The following is a 16832-nucleotide window of genomic DNA, read 5'->3' on the forward strand; positions in this document are numbered from 1 at the left end:
CAGAATCCCCAAAGAGATTCTGACTGATCAAGGCACTACGTTTATATCATGTACACTGTGCGAACTGTATGGGTTACTGGGAATTAAGCCTATCTACACCAGCGTTTATCACCCACAAACGGATGGCTTAGTCGAATGGTTTAATCGCACCCTCAAAAACATAATTAGAAAATTCATAAGCAAGGACGCACACAACTGGGATAAATGGCTCGAGCCCCTGTTATTCGCAGTGCAAGAGGTCCCACAAGCCTCCACGGGATTCTCCCCGTTCGAATTACTATATGGGCGTAAGCCGCGTGGCATTCTGGGTGTGCTATGGGAAAATTGGGAGGAGGGACCTTCAACCAGTAAAAATGAAATTCAATACGTTATTGACCTGTGCGCCAAACTCCACACACTCACGCACCTAACCCTGGAGAATTTATGGCAGGCCCAAGAACGTCAAGTCCATCTGTACGACAGGGGCACGCGCCTTAGGGAATTCACACTGGGAGATAAAGTACTCATGTTGTTGCCCACATCGAGCTCTAAATTGAGGTGGCAAGGACCCTTTGAGGTCACACGGCAAGTCAGGGACGTCGACTATGAGGTGAGGCGAACAGACAGGGGTGGGGCGTTACAGATATACCACCTCAACCTACTAAAACTTTGGAATGAAGAGGTCCCCGTGGCGTTGGTGTTGGTGGTTCCGGAGAAGGCAGAGCTGGGGCTGGAGGTTCAAAAAGGGAAATTGACATTGCCCACCGCTCCGGTCCCCTGTGGAGACCACCTCTCCCCAACCCAGGTCACAGAGGTTGCCCAGTTGCAAACAGAATTTTCTGACGTTTTCTCACCGCTGCCCAGCCGCACCCACCTCATAGAACACCACACTGAGACGGCCCCGGGGGTAGTAGTGTGCAGCCACACTTACAGACTGCCCGAACACAAAAAAAAGGGTGGCTCGGGAAGAGCGAGGCCATGCTCGAAATGGGCATCGTCGAGGAGTCCCATAGCAATTGGAGCAGCCCGGTGGTCTTGGTTCCCAAGGCCGACGGGTCGGTCCGGTTCTGCATGGACTATAGGAAAGTCAACGCGGTGTCCAAGTTTGACATGTACCCAATGCCTCGTATTGACGAGTTGCTCAATCGACTAGGCACGGCTCGTTTTTATTCGACACTGGATTTGACAAAGGGATATTGGCAGATACCTTTGACTCCGCTATCCCGAGAGAAAATGGCCTTTTCCACACCGTTTGGCTTACACCAGTTCGTCACACTTCCTTTTGGGCTGTTTGGGGCGCCTGCTACGTTCCAGCGGCTTATGAATAGGGTCCTCCGCCCCCATGCCACCTACGCGGCCGCCTACTTGGATGACATTATTATTTACAGTAATGATTGGCCGCGGCACGTGGAACACCTAAGGGCCGTCCTTAGGTCGCTGAGGCGAGCGACTCTCACAACCAACCCCTTCGGGTTGTTGTGTGCAATTGGGCGGGTGGAAGTATGGTATCTGGGTTTCCACTTGGGCAATGGGCAGGTGCATCCCCAAATTAATAAGACAGCAGCGATTGCAGCCTGCCTGAAGCCCAAAACCAAAAAGGGGGTGAGACAGTTCCTGGGGCTGGCTGGCTACTATCGTAGGTTTATACCTAATTATTCGGATGTCACCAGCCCGCTGACTGATCTCACTAAAAAGGGGGCAGCAGATCCGGTCCAGTGGACTGAGCAATGCCAGCAGGCTTTCTCTAAGGTAAAGGCTGCATTGTGTGGGGGGGCCACTGTTACACTCCCCTGACTTTTCTCTCCCGTTTGTTTTGCAGACGGACGCATCGGACAGAGGGCTGGGGGCTGTTCTGTCCCAGGAGGTGGGGGGGGAGGACCACCCAGTGCTGTACATCAGCTGGAAGCTGTCGGTCTGCGAGGGCAGGTACAGGACGATCGAAAAGGAGTGCCTCGCCATCAAATGGGCGGTCCTCACCCTCCGCTACTACCTGCTGGGGCGCCCTTTCACCCTCTGTTCGGACCACGCGCCCCTGCAGTGGCTCCACCGCATGAAGGATGCTAACGTGCAGATCACCCGTTGGTATCTGGCACTCCAGCCGTTTAAGTTCAAGGTGGTCCACAGGCCGGGGACCACCTTGAACTTGGCGGATTTCCTCTCCCATCAAAGGGAGGGGGGGAGTCGGCTACAGGCCGGACAACTCCCCGGCCTGAGTCGGGCGGTGGGGGTATGTGGCAGCAGGGGCGTGGCCAAGCATCGGTCTGTGAATGGAGGGTGGAGTCAGGGAAGGTAAGTGGTGGAATCATTGCACCTGATGGGGATTAACCTGTGTTTGTGTGTCTTCGCCCTTTAAAAGGAGAGGAGAGCAGAGAAAGGGAGCTCTCCCCAACCAGAACACTTGTGTGTGTGTGGCTGGGAAATTAGTGAATGAACTGAAAAGCCACACAGAGTGTTAAAAATAAATAGTTCATTGAGAACTCAGTTCTGGCCTGCTGTGCTTCTGTGCTCCACCCACCTGGTCCAATACCACAGGTACCCAATATAAAAAATGGAATGGAGAGAGGATGTGTTCTTGTAGAGGCTATAAAACAGTCTCCATAGCTTGTTCTGTCCAAGATATTCAGATATTAAAGCTCTCTTTCTGCTACCATGAATCAGTAGGTCTGTTATGATATTTGTATGTTTTGTTTTGTGGGTAACATTTTGATAATAAAAGAACAAAAATCACTCATGCTGACTTACCTCATACCCACCTGGGCACAAAGTATACACAGTCAAGCACATCAAGACCTTACAAAGAAAGCTGTGGGCACAGACGAAGCACACAGCACCAAAACACAATGACAACGATGAGCGTTGCATCTCAAAGATGGGAGGGAGGGAGGTAGGGAGGGAGGCAGAAACAGATACAAACGGTGACTGAGGAAAAGTGGACAGACCTGGAGTACAGAGCCTGTGGGCGGGCGCACCTGAGCGTGGGCATCTTGTGGATCTTGTTGAACATGCGGTCCAGGCGCTTAAGAATGAGGATGAGAGCCGGCCGCACTGCTTCTGATGACCAGTCGGTGATGGGCAGCATTTCAGTGATGTAGCGGCGTAGGCCACGGCTCTCCATGGTCAGAGTGTCATATGGTGCCAGCTTCAGGAGCGAATGTGCAATCTCTGCCAGCCTAGAAAAAGATAGACTTTGGATTATAAAGGATGACACTTCTTCTGTTCTAATCGGGTGTTTGTATTTCTAAGTCTGTTATCCAGGGCTGGAAAGTAACAAGCTACATGTACTCTCATTACTGTATTTGAGTACATGGTTCACTGTAACAGTACTTTTTTGAGTATAATTAAATAGTTGTACTTAATTTTTTAAAATAAAACTTTGCTACAGACTATAACCCAATTAAAAGACAGTATGTGCAAATTTAAAAGGACACTGTTCTGCTTTTCTGTCAAGGTTACGTGCACAGTCTTGTGTATTTATTGCATTTTTTTGCACTCATCTCACACTGTTATATATTAGCACTTTCTGTTGTCCTGTTTACTCTGATACTGTATTGTGAGGTGTTGCACCATGATCCTGAGGGAACTAAATTTTGTTCTAATGTATACTCACTATATAGCTTGAATAACACTAAAAAACAGATTAATTTCAACAGCAGCAATGTCTGAGACAGTGGAGACAGATTAGCATCCCGAGCTCATTTTAGCAGGTATTTTTGGTTTTAAATGCTTCAGAAGAAACAGTGTGATAATGATCTGCAAATTATATAAAAACCCATGGCAATTTTGCATTACACAGCTCAACATCCAACCTGTGGAATCATGTACAGGTAAGCCACTAGCTAGCTGAGTGATCTACAATAGCTAGTCAGACCATTGATGTTTTATAGTATGAAAGCTCTGTATTAAATTTAAAATACCACTTCAATTAGCAATTGCCTGTTGTGTTAAATACTGTACATCTTAGTGTTAAATATATACAGTACTGTGTAAAAGTCTTAGGCACCCTATTTTTTCATACAAACTTTATTACAGATTTCTATTTTATGATTTCTACATTATCAAGTCAGTATTAAAACATTTTAGAGTTCCAAACATTCATTTTCCAGCACAAAATGAAATATTACAGAAAAAAAGTAATATTAATTAATTCTCCGGGAGAAGGGCGGTGTTGCTATATTTGCTAGAAACAATATTAATGTGAAGTGAGTATTCAGATCTGAGTATTTTGAAACTATCAGCTTAGAAATAGAACTACCATCAGGCCATCGAATGCTAATGTGCAGAATTTATCACCCTTCCAAATCAAGATATCCGGAGCAGGAATTGATTGAATACGTAACTGAGATTGTTGATGAGTTTTTGGAGCAGTATGCTGATGGACTTTGTGGTGTGCGGAGGTGATTTAAATCGTCTTGATCTGGAACATTTATCAACTTTAACTGGACTGAAAGCTCTTATTGACTTTCCTACTCGCGGTGAATCATCTCATCTCATCTCATTATCTCTAGCCGCTTTATCCTTCTACAGGGTCGCAGGCAAGCTGGAGCCTATCCCAGCTGACTACGGGCGAAAGGCGGGGTACACCCTGGACAAGTCGCCAGGTCATCACAGGGCTGACACATAGACACAGACAACCATTCACACTCACATTCACACCTACGGTCAATTTAGAGTCACCAGTTAACCTAACCTGCATGTCTTTGGACTGTGGGGGAAACCGGAGCACCCGGAGGAAACCCACGCGGACACGGGGAGAACATGCAAACTCCACACAGAAAGGCCCTCGCCGGCCCCGGGGCTCGAACCCAGGACCTTCTTGCTGTGAGGCGACAGCGCTAACCACTACACCACCGTGCCGCCCGCGGTGAATCAGTTTTGGATAATTGCCTGACGAAAAATGAAGCGCTTTTCTCCAGGTGTTACCTGATTGTTGCCCAAATAAAGACAGATCATAAGGGCACTATTCTACCGGCAGGTGTGAAATTAAAGCCCCTGAGACTAAATACTGCGTGACTATAGGGAACACAGAAGAATAGAATTCCATGAAAAGCTTCTGGAACTAAATTGGTCTGAGGCTAACTGCAATAGTTTGGAAGTCGCAGTGGACTTTCTACATTCAACCATCGAGCATCTAATGGAAGAATGTTTTCCGAGTAAGACTGTGACTGTGTCAAGAGACCCCTCGTGGATGAGCCCTCTCGTTAAGGCGCTATTGAAAAGTAAGGTGAGGTGTAATAGTGAAAACAATGTGAAAGATCTGACAGAGAAGGTAGGCAGGATTATTGCAGATAATCGACGCGCTATGGCAACAGGGAAGCTTGGATCACGAGCGTGGTGGCGAAAAGTGGATCAACTGTTGCATAGAAGAGCTGCCCAAACTTTGATCAGCATTTTATTGAGGGACTTAACAACTATTTTGGTGAACTTTTTGATTCCGCCTACACTAGACCCCTACCAGTTCATTTAGATGCTAACTTGTCACCCTCTCAGCTTTCTTCTGTGCAGGTGTTCCAAGCTCTATCGAGAATCAAATGCACGGCCACTGGACCAGATGGAATACCCTTTTGGGTATGGAAAGAGCATGCAGCAATTTTCACCCCAGTGGTAGAAGCCCTGTGGAATAGGTCTCTAGCCCTACAGTCTTGGCCGAGGCGATGGAAAGAAGCTAACATCAACCCCCTTGCTAAAGTTGATATTCCAGTGGAGTATGCAGACTATAGAGGCGTTAATATAACTCCAGTGATAGCCAGGTCCTTTGAAAGAACTGTATATGACATTTTTAATAAGAACACTCTAGAAAGCTACTTATCTAACAGTCAGTTTGCTTATTGCTCATGTGGCAGCTACATCAATGCTCTTTTGAAAATACAACATATTTATCTCGTTGCTCTAGATAAGAAACACAGGCAGTAAGACTCTTGACTATGGATTTCTCTAAAGCATTTGATAGTGTCAAGCATAGCACACTCGCAGATCAGTTACAGGGCAGCACTCTTAATTCGCTCATAGTTAACTGGTATTTAAGCTTTTTAGAAGATAGAAAACAAAGGGTAGTGTGTAATGAAATTGTGTGATTGGAAAATAGTGAACAGAGGAACAACGCAGGGCAGGGTCGGTGGCCCTTATTTGTTTAATTTGTTTTTGAATGATCTCAAGTTAGTTGGACAGCATTTTTCAATGCTAAGTATGCGGATACCATTCTAGTTACCATTTCTAGAGATTTGCCCAATCAATCTTCGGATGCGCTTAAGCAATTTATGAACTGGACAATAGAAAATGGCATGAACTGTAATACACAGAAATGTAAAGAGCTGATTATGTGTAAGAGAGGTGATAATAACGTGTATTCTGCGATATATAATATAAAGCAATACGATAGTATAACTTTATTAGAGGTAACTTTGCAAGCTAACTGTAAATTTAGTTTGCATGTTAAGACTAAGCTCTATGAAGAAGTAAGCTTTTAGATAAACTTTTGCTTTTGGCCAGAAAATGTATTTTATTTAATTGGATTCAAGAAAAACCTCCCACTGTGACTCAGTGGTATAAGGAAATCTTTAGAGTCTTTCCAATGTAGAGATTAACTGCCAAGTTAAAAGGAAACAACAATTTTATGGCTATATGGCAGCCTCTGATAGAACACTTGCCCAGAGATCTAGGTGATGTTATCCAGAAAGGAAAAAGCTCATTGGATTAATACTTTAACAGAATCTTCCTGTTTGTTGGTGGCTTGTCAATGTGTTGAATGGATGTTGTCTCTTGGATATCTGACAAACGACTAGGAAGGTATACAAGACCCCCCCTTTTTTCTCTCCCCCCTCCCCTTTTTATTGTATTTATCTTTCTGTATCTATTTTCTTCAACTCGGGCTTGTGACAGTTTTCTTTTTCTTGCTGATGTTGTTGTTTGTTTGTTGTTAAAAATAAAATAAAATCTTGTCTCGTCTTCTTCCGCTTATCCGGAGCTGGGTCGCGAAGGCAGCAGTCTGAGCATGGAAGCCCAAACTTCCCTTTCCCCAGACACCTCGGCCAGCTCCTCAGGAAGAACACCGAGGTGTTCCCAGGCCAGCCGAGAGACATAGTCCCTCCAGCGTGTCCTGGGTCTTCCCTGGGGCCTCCTCCTGGGGGGACATGCCTGGAACACCTCCCCAGGGAGGCGTCCAGGAGGCATCCGAAAGAGATGCCCGAGCCACCTCAGCTGATTCCTCTCGATGTGGAGGAGCAGCGGCTCTACTCTGAGCTCCTCCCGAGTGACTGTGCTTCTCACCCTATCTCTAAGAGTGAGCCCAGCCACCCTGCGAAGGAAACTCATTTCGGCCGCTTGTATCCGCGATCTTGTTCTTTCGATCATTACCCAAAGCTCATGACCATAGGTGAGAGTCGGAACGTAGATCAACCGGTAAATCGAGAGCTTCGCCTTTTGGCTCAGCTCCTTCTTCACCACGACGGACCAGTAAAGTGACCGCATCACTGCGGAGGCCGCACCAATCTGCCTGTCGATCTCACGCTCTATCCTTCCCTTACTTGTGAACAAGATCATGAGATAGATGTCTGTGAAGATTCTCAGTCATCCAGGTCATAGTAACTGTGGGTGGTAAAGAGAGCAACTGGACTTGCTTGAAGATTCTTGAAGACGTTTCACCTCTCATCCAAAAGGCTTCTTCAGTTCTGTCTGACTAGTAGGGAGTATCAGGTATTTATCCTCTCATGGATGAAAAGCTCATCTAAGGTGTCGTTGAGTCATCCTGTTGGTGTGGGTCACTGGGGGCTGGATGTGAACAGCCTCGAGAGTCATTAGGGTGATCAATGGATTGGCCATTAAGGTGATCAATGGAATGCTGATTCTCTCTGTCCTCCTGTGAGTCACTGAAAACAGCTGGGTTTTGGTGTGCATTCAGTTGTCTGGGAAGTGTGCCAAGGACTGCATTGTAGGTGGCTGATAAATGATGTCTTAGACCCCCACCTCTGTTCAGTGATGGCCGTTCCAGGTTGACAAAAATGGCTTCTTTAACTCCTCGCGCATACCAACAATCCTCTCTGGCTAAAATGCGTACGTTGCAATCCTGAAATGAGTGTCCTTTGTTGTTAAGATGAAGGTAGACAGCAGAGTCCTGGCCTGAGGAACTGGCTCTCCTGTGTTGAGCCATATGCCTGTGAAGCGGTTGTTTTGTTTGCCCAATATATGAGTCTGTGCATTCCTCACTGCAGTGAATTGCATACACTATGTTGTCTTGTAGGCACGGTGGTGTAGTGGTTAGCACTGTCGCCTCACAGCAAGAAGGTCCGGGTTCGAGCCCCGTGGCCAGCGAGGGCCTTTCTGTGCGGAGTTTGCATGTTCTCCCCGTGTCCGCGTGGGTTTCCTCCGGGTGCTCCGGTTTCCCCCACAGTCCAAAGACATGCAGGTTAGGTTAACTGGTGACTCTAAATTGACCGTAGGTGTGAATGTGAGTGTGAATGGTTGTCTGTGTCTATGTGTCAGCCCTGTGATGACCTGGCGACTTGTCCAGGGTGTACCCCGCCTTTCGCCCGTAGTCAGCTGGGATAGGCTCCAGCTTGCCTGCGACCCTGTAGAACAGGATAAAGCGGCTAGAGATGATGAGATGTTGTCCTGTTTATGTCCGGCTATTCTGTCCTTAGGGTGGACCAGTTTCTGCTTCAGGGTGTTACTGGGTCTGAAATGTACCGGAATGTTGTGTTTGTAGAAGATCCTCCTGAGTTTCTCAGATAGACCAGAAATGTAGGGAATGACAATGTTCTTGCATTTGTTCCTGTTATCCTCCTTGTCCGTTATGTTCCTTTTTCTGCTCTTGAAGAAAGACCAGTTGGGATACCCGCAGTTCTGAAGTGCTTTCTTGATGTGATTCTGCTCCTTCTCTTTTCCCTCTACCGTTGTAGGGATGTTCTGAGCCCTGTGTTGCAAGGTCCTAATGACCCCCAATTTGTGTTCCAGTGGGTGGTGAGAGTCGAAGAGTAGGTACTGGTCTGTGTGTGTGGGTTTCCGGTAGACCTCAATGCTAAGGCTTCTGTCTTGTCTAATGTGTACATCACAATCCAAGAAGGCTAGATTATTCCAACTGACGTCCTCCCGAGTGAAATGGATGTTGATATCCACTGCACTGATGTGCTTAGAGAAGGCTTCCACCTCATGGGTTAGGGTTAGGAACCATATTCAAAAATGAAGCTTTTTGGCAATAAACCCTCAAGGTGGGTTTGGTGTAAAAAGAAAGTTAGCTACAGTGCCTTGCAAATATATTCATACCCCTTGAACTTTTTCACATTTTTCCACCTTACAACCACGAACTTAAAAGTTTTTTATTGAGATTTTATGTGATAGACTTCACATAAAGTTCTCCAGAACTTTATCCCTGACCTGTCTGGTGAATTCTTTGGTCTTCATGATGCTGTTTGTTCTTCAGTGTTCTCTAACAAACTACTGAGGCCTTCACAGAACAAGTGTATTTATGCTGAGAGTAAATTACACACAGTAGGACTCTATTAACTAATTAGATGACTTCTGAAGGCAATTGATTGCACTGGATTGTATTTAGAGGTATCAGAGTACAGGGGGCTGAATACTAATGCACACCACATTTTTCAGATTTTTATTTGTTTAAAATTTTGAAGACCATTTATCATTTTCATTTCACTTCACAATTATGTGCTACTCTGTGTTGGTCTATCATATAAAATCTCAATAAAAAAAAAACTTTTAAGTTCGTGGTTGTAAGGTGGAAAAATGTGAAAAAGTTCAAGGCACTGTATAATGAAAAGAACCCAATCCCAACTGTAAAATATGGTGGAAGTTCTGTGATGTTTTGGGGCTGTTTTTTCTCCAAATGCCCTGGAAATCTTGTTAGAGTACATGGCATCATGGACTCCATGAAATATCAAGACATGTTAAACCAAAATCTGGCTGCCTCTGCCAGGAAACTAAACCTGGGTCATCACTGGCTCTTCCAACAGGATAATGATCCAAAGCATATGTCCAAATCAACACAAAAATGTTTACCTGAGCACAGAATCAAGCTTCTGCCATGGCCATCTCAGTCCCCTGACCTGAAAACCTTTATGGGTTCTCATAGCATCTTACCACGGTTTTGTTCTAATAGCAAACTATTTATGAATATATAATCACAGCATCAGCATTATTCTTAAGCACTTTGGCCCTTTTGATTTCATCAATTATTTGCAGATTGTTAGATAAAACTCATTTTCTCAGACACTGTGCTTACCCGTCCCATAACTTGATTATCCTTTGTATTTGTACTTTTGACAATTGCTTTACTATTCCAAATGTTTGCAACCTTGAATGTTTTTGGAAGCTTTGTGGGCATTACACAAATATTGTATTGCTATTAAATTACAGCACATACATACTCAACTTTATTAAAGCTTTCATTTATAATAATCAAACACTTCCTGCATGTCCTCAGATCACACAGATTGACTAACAAGGAAGAAAATGGCTCCCAGTCAAGATAATGCAAGACTAAATCTGTGAAGAAAACTGATAAGAAAGCTTTTGAAATCAAAGATTAAATGAGAGAAAGTTGTTCTATATGTATATAACATATAGAAGGCACTGCAATCCTTCTTTCCTCCTTTCTTGCTCATACCTCATATGAGACTTTATATCCAGAAGTTCTAAAGCAGTGACTCTGGGTTCTCCAGCCACATTCTGCAGGATCTTTAGTCGTGGGCCACAGTGTTTGTAGAACTCAGTGCAGATGTTGAGGAGGGACTCTCGAGGCCTCCGGAACTCCTCGCGGGCAATACGCTCATCCAGCTCCTCTCGGGGCATGCCCTGACCCTCCTCCAGCAGGTGGAGGTTATCTCTGTGCATACAGTAGGTTGTTACTTTTCACAACTTTAACCTATTAATCTAAGCTATAGGTGTAGTCTTTTAAAGTACATCAGAATACTGTGTTCAGAGAAGAGTCCTGACCTGGTATTTGGTCCTCCAGACAGTGTGTGGTTGGCAGCAGTTCCTCCTTTATGGCCCTGATCGCAGCGACTCATCTGAGGTGCAGTCATAGGTCTAGGAAACAATAAAAAATGCATAGCAAAGTTGGTACCATTAGTACCATCAATACCCAAACCACTGTCTAACAAATAATGCCTTGTAACATGCATTATTATATAAATAAAATAGCTTCTACGACCCCATTTCAGAAAAAGTTGAGACGGTATGGAAAGTGCAAATAAAAAAAAGAAAGCAGTGATTTCTAAATTTACTTTGACTTGTATTTCATTGCAGACAGTATGAACTCAAAATATTTCATGTTTTGTCTGGTCAACTTCATTTCATTTGTTAATATATACTCACCGGCCACTTTATTAGGTACACCCATACACCTGCTGTTTTATGCAGTTATCTAAAATCAGCCAATCCCTTGACAGTAGCACAATGCATAAAATCATTCAGACACATATCAAGAGCTTCAGTTAATGTTCACTTCAAACATGAGAAAGACAAAAATTGTGATCTCTGTGACTTTCACTGTGGCATGAGTGTTGGTGGCAGTTGGACTGGTTTGAGTATTTCAGAAACTGCTACTCTCCTGGGGTTTTCACAAACAACAGTCTCTAGAGTTTACACAGAATGGTGCAAACAACAATAACAACAACAAAAACATAGAGTGAGTGACAGTTCTGTGGGTGGAAATGCCTTGTTGATAAGAGAGGTGACAGGAAAATGGCCAGGGGCAGGTTTCCCGATAATGTTGCTCTTTAGGGCTAAAGAGTGACTTTAGCAACTCTTAAGCAATGAACGTTGTCTCTGTATGTGGTTTTCCCAAACTTACTCGTAAGGAGTCTTAAGAGCAACACTACGAAGAGCATCTTTGCAATGCACATCCCCGATATAGGCATTAGTAGTTGCTAAATCCAGTTGATGATGTCACATGGTGTTCATTTTTAACCAAAAACCAATGAAATATAAAGTGCTAAAATATGTAAATATATTGTATCGTTGTCAAGCATTACATATATAATGTAATTAATAATTGAAACTATTTTACATTTTTGGACAATAATATTTTTTATTCCAAGCATGTTTTTTAATTAAATGAACAAATGCTCACATGAAAGAATGAGCAAATAATAAGCTAAATAATTAAGTAAACATTTTCCCCATGCAATTGTAATTCTCCCTTACACACACACACACACACACACACATTATAATGAGATGAGATATACATACACACACACTATACACACACACTATACACACACACTGTATATATATATATATATATATATATATATATATATATATATATATATATATGACACACAGATCAAAACCTCTCTCTCATTCATACACACACACACACACACACACACACACACGGTTAGAGGTGAAGAAATTTGTTTATGACACTAAATGAGATACTCACTTGCCTAATGGAGTTAAATTTGATTAAAATGTGGTAATGTTAATGTGACATTATGATATCCATATGTAATTCCATAACATATTGAAATATACTCATAATATTTTTCATATATTTATTTAATAATTAACTCAATGTACTTCTAATGTACAAGAAAAATAATTTAACACCGGCAGCAGATTTAACACCAATTTCCCCCATTGACTGTGAGAGACCCTCAGAGGTGTATGCGCATTCTGTGTTTTTGGCTGCGAGGAGACGCTCTTTGTTGTGAAAGAGTGATCCAGGTCCATCGTAAGTTCAGAGCAAACTAAAGGACTACTTTGGCTATGATGTTGTTCGGGAAAACCACGTTAACTTGGCGATGGATCTTAAAACGTAATTAAAGCCGCTCTTAGCCTTAAGAGACTTTCGGGAAACCCACCCCAGATTGGTTGGAGCTGCCAGAAAGGATATCTTATGGTCCCTGTCATCTCTGCGCAAGGGTGGCTCTTCGGTGGCGCCACTGATGTCTCTCTTCCGCGCGCCGTTGTAGCCTCGTCCCGGACAAGGTCTTTCCACTGTGAATGTGGTCTCTCCACACAGATCTGTCAGCTGCAGTGTTGTACCAGTTGTCACCAATGCCAAATATGGTTAAATCCTCTTTCATGCAGCCTTTCCATCACTTCTTGGGGTGTCCACAAGATCTAATTCCATGGGCAAGCTCTCCAAAGAGAAGCTGCTTTGGGATTCTGTAATCAGGCATCCTGCAGACATGCCCTAACCAACGGAGGCGGTTGCTGCGTACCATGGTTTCTATGGTTGTTGTCTTGGCTCTTTGTAGCACTTCTGTGTTGGTAATGTGATGCCACCATTGGATCTTTAGAATTTGCCTCAGTGACCTTTGATGGAACATTTCTAATAGATGGATGTGTAGGGCGAGGGTGGCTTTGTACACTGCCACTTTGGTTGTTATAGTCAAGCCTCTCCGGTTCCAGCATCTGGTTGTGAGTGACTTAAATGCAGCTGCTCCTCTGGCCAGTTGTCTCTTGATTTCAGCATCCGTTGATGCATCAACAGTTAGTTCACCACCTAAATAAGTGAAGCTCTTTACCTGTGTTAGCTGATGATTGTCGATGGTAATAGGTTGGACATCATCATTTTGAAGGAAGTGCATCACTTCTGTTTTTGGCTAACTGATTGTAAGACCAAAGTCGCTGCATGCCCTATTGATGGCGGTGGCCGCATTTTGAAGTGACTGAGCTGTTCTTGTACTGTGGGCAGCATCATCTGCAAACAGGAAACCATCCAACCTCACAACCTTGGTAGATTTGGTCTTTAGTCGTCTGAGATTGACCAACTGGCCATCAAGTTTGTATCTGATATCTACTCCAAAGTTCTCCATTGACTTGTGGGGGTGGCGTAACACAAACGAGAAGTAGAGGATAAACAGGGTTGGTGCCAGGACATAGCCTTGTCTCAATCCAGATGAAACCTCAAAAGATTCAGTCATATCCCCATCTACTAAGACCTGGGCTTGCATTCCTTCATGGAAACTGCAGATGATGTTAACTACTTTCGGTGGTATTCCAATGCGCAGTAGTAGTTGCCACAGGAGTTGTCTGTTTACAGTGTCAAACGCCTTGACAAGATCGACAAATATCAGGTGCAATTCCTGGTGTTGTTCACGGCTTTTCTCCAGTAATTGGCGGAGGGCAAACATCATATTTATGGTGGAGCATCCTGGTTGAAAACTGCACTGGACCTCAGGGGTGAATGGAGCAATTGAAGGCCAAATCTTGTTGAGGATGACGCGTGCATACAGCTTTCCGACCATGGCTAGCAGTGTTATGCCATGGTAATTACCACAAATAAAATGACAGTTCTTCTTGAACAGCTTGATGATTATGCCATTCTTGAAGTCTTTTGACACCCTTTTTTCTGCCCAGATGGTCAGCAGTAGTATGTGCAGTTCATTTAAGAGAAGGGGTTCTTCAGCCTTCAAGACTTCTGCAGGAATGCCATCTGGACCTGGTGCTTTACCTAGTTTCAGCTGTTGTAATGCCTTTTCAACTTCATCCAGAGTTGGTTCATGCTCGAGCTCCTGGATGACCTCCTCCTAGGGAATGTCATCTAAGACTGACATGTTTGCTGTGCCTTGCTGGTTCAGGAGTGTACTGAAGTGTTCTCTCCATCTAGCCAAGATGTCTTGAGGTTCAGATAGGCGGACTCCATCTGCTGAGTTGATAGGGTTAGTTCCACCTGTCTTATGCTGTGAGACTACATGGAGGGCTTCAAAAAAAGCCATGGGAATCATGGCGCTGGGCATAGGACTCAATTTCAGCAGCTCTGTCTAACCACTACCGGTTCAGTATACAACGCAGCTTTCGCTGGCACTGGCTGTAGGATGAGCTGTAGCGTTTGTGGTTCTCCAGTGTGTCTTTTTGGAGGAGGGCTTGAAAGCACTCTCGCTTGTGCTTGAGCAGGTCTTGTATCAGCATGTTGTTCTCGTCAACCAGTCTCTGTGGTTCCTCTTCTGCAGTCCAAGAATCTCTTTGGAAGTGCTATAGAGAGTGGAATCTAGATCCTTCCAGTGTTCCTCTAAGCTTTCTGAGGTGATGTTAGGCAGCTTTGAGGCAATGGCATCCTGGAGTTGTTGTTTGATTTCAGGAACTTTGAGCCGTGCTGTGTTCAGGCGAGGTGTGATTTTTCTGTGTCTGCACTGAGTGGAAATGTGAAATCGCAGGTTTAGCCAAGCACAGACTAGCTTGTGATCTGTCCAGCAATCTGCACTGCGGTGGACTCTTGACTCTGCAAGGTCACTCTTGTAGTGTTGTCTGACTATTATATAATCAATTATATATTATCAATTATATATATAAAATCAATTATATAATCAATTGCCATCTCTGTGAGCGCGGATGTTTCCAGGTCCCCTTGTGGATGTCATGGTGTGTGAACACTGTATTGGAGATTAGCAGACCAAACCTGGTGCAGAGTTCTAAGAGTGTCACTCCCTGAGCATTTTCCTTTCCTAGTCCATTTGGCCCAATGATATTGGGCCAAGCTTCAGTGTTCGTACCAACTCTTGCATTAAAATCGCCAAGGAGGAATAGTCTGTCATGGGGTGGTACCTCTATAAGAACTGATGTAAGTTGGTCATCGAAGAGCCGCTTCTCCTCCTGCAGTCTCTTAAAGGTAGGAGCGTACACGCTGATGATAGTTGCATGGCACTTGGTGTTAAGTTTGATGCGCATGGTCATGATTCGTGAATTAATACCCTTCTATTTCTGCACTTGTGGTCTGAGGCTTGACTTCATGGCAATCGCAACACCTTCCAGTTTGGGCTGGTCACTGGGTCTCCCTGAATGAAAAAAGATATAATCACCATCTGAGAATTCTCCTTCACCAGGGATTCAACACTCGCTGAGGCAGGTGATGTCGATGTTCAGCCTCTTGAACTTGGATGCTACTAGAGCAGAGCCATGTTGCAGTGCTTGGTGCTTGTTGGTAGATGTGTTGGACATGGTTTGGACATTCCACAAAGCAATCTTGATCTGGGAGTTGTATTTGCGGAGGCTTCTGGGAAAATCAGGGTCAGGGGATCCTGAAGGCTTTGCCCTTGATCCATCACGCTTGCAATGTTGCTTCCCATCAGACCGATGCAGATTGTACAATGTTGTTGTTGAGGAGTCTGTAGTGGGTAGAGAGTTTTCACCATGGCAAGGCTGCTGACCTCTCCACGGCTAGCAGATAGACTGCCCGATTCCGTATCTGCATCCTTTGTCCAGAGGACACATAGAGTGGACTCACTGGGGGACACAAATCACCATGTGTATAACTGGAGAAGCGGTTAAATGGGGTAGAGTCAGTGGGCTGACCTTGACTTGAACTGACTCAGGCAGGCTGACCACTTCAGGCTTGTGTCCTCTAAGGGAAGACGGTAGTCATTGTACCCTTGGCCGTTCCAGCAGTTGTCCAGGTGTTGTAGACTGCAGCCTCTATGCCCACTAGGTAGCTCACCCAATACCTAGTTTTCCATGTTCTGATGGTTGGCCTCCAGACCCTCTTGATGTTGATGTAGGTAGGCTGCAATGGCTCATCCCAGTCAATTGGCAAAATGGTACCACCATGCTTCACTCATATGCAGGTTGTCGTGCCACAGACCTCAGCACAGTTGTTGGGGCATGGACCCCGGTGGACTGATTTTCATCTGGCCCCTATCCCAAGACCAACTCTGGAATAGTTGAACTTATCAGGGACCCGAAGGCCCCCACCAGTATGAGCCCTTGGGGTCATAGAAGACACACAAGCGACTACACCATGACAAGGTATCAGTCCAAGCAGTAGCAGAAAGGATATAGTAACTCATAAAGTCACTCTTTATAACCATGGTGAGCAGAAAAGCATCATCTGCAACAGCAGAAGACCACACTGGGTTCCACTCCTGCCAGCGACAAACGTATCTTAGAATCAAGAA

General features: G+C 44.6%; 1 protein-coding gene across 14 annotated transcripts in view; it reads right to left on the reverse strand.

Annotated features, from left to right (window-relative positions):
* The window catches only part of LOC132884940 (protein unc-80 homolog), a 382632-nt gene that overhangs the window by 40845 nt on the left and 324955 nt on the right, over nt 1-16832 (reverse strand). For 11 of the 14 annotated variants that reach the window (XM_060919046.1, XM_060919045.1, XM_060919038.1 and 8 more), the window contains 3 exons: nt 10921-11013; nt 10592-10810; nt 2919-3149 (listed from right to left, as the gene is read on the reverse strand). In XM_060919046.1, the coding sequence (XP_060775029.1) occupies nt 2919-3149; nt 10592-10810; nt 10921-11013 (543 nt within the window). The remainder of the gene's footprint in view (nt 1-2918; nt 3150-10591; nt 10811-10920; nt 11014-16832) is intronic. The other 3 variants (XM_060919050.1, XM_060919047.1, XM_060919039.1) reach the window with 1 other exon arrangement.

This window comes from Neoarius graeffei, chromosome 4 (assembly GCF_027579695.1).
Source record: "Neoarius graeffei isolate fNeoGra1 chromosome 4, fNeoGra1.pri, whole genome shotgun sequence".
NCBI classification, from domain to species: Eukaryota; Metazoa; Chordata; class Actinopteri; order Siluriformes; family Ariidae; genus Neoarius; species Neoarius graeffei.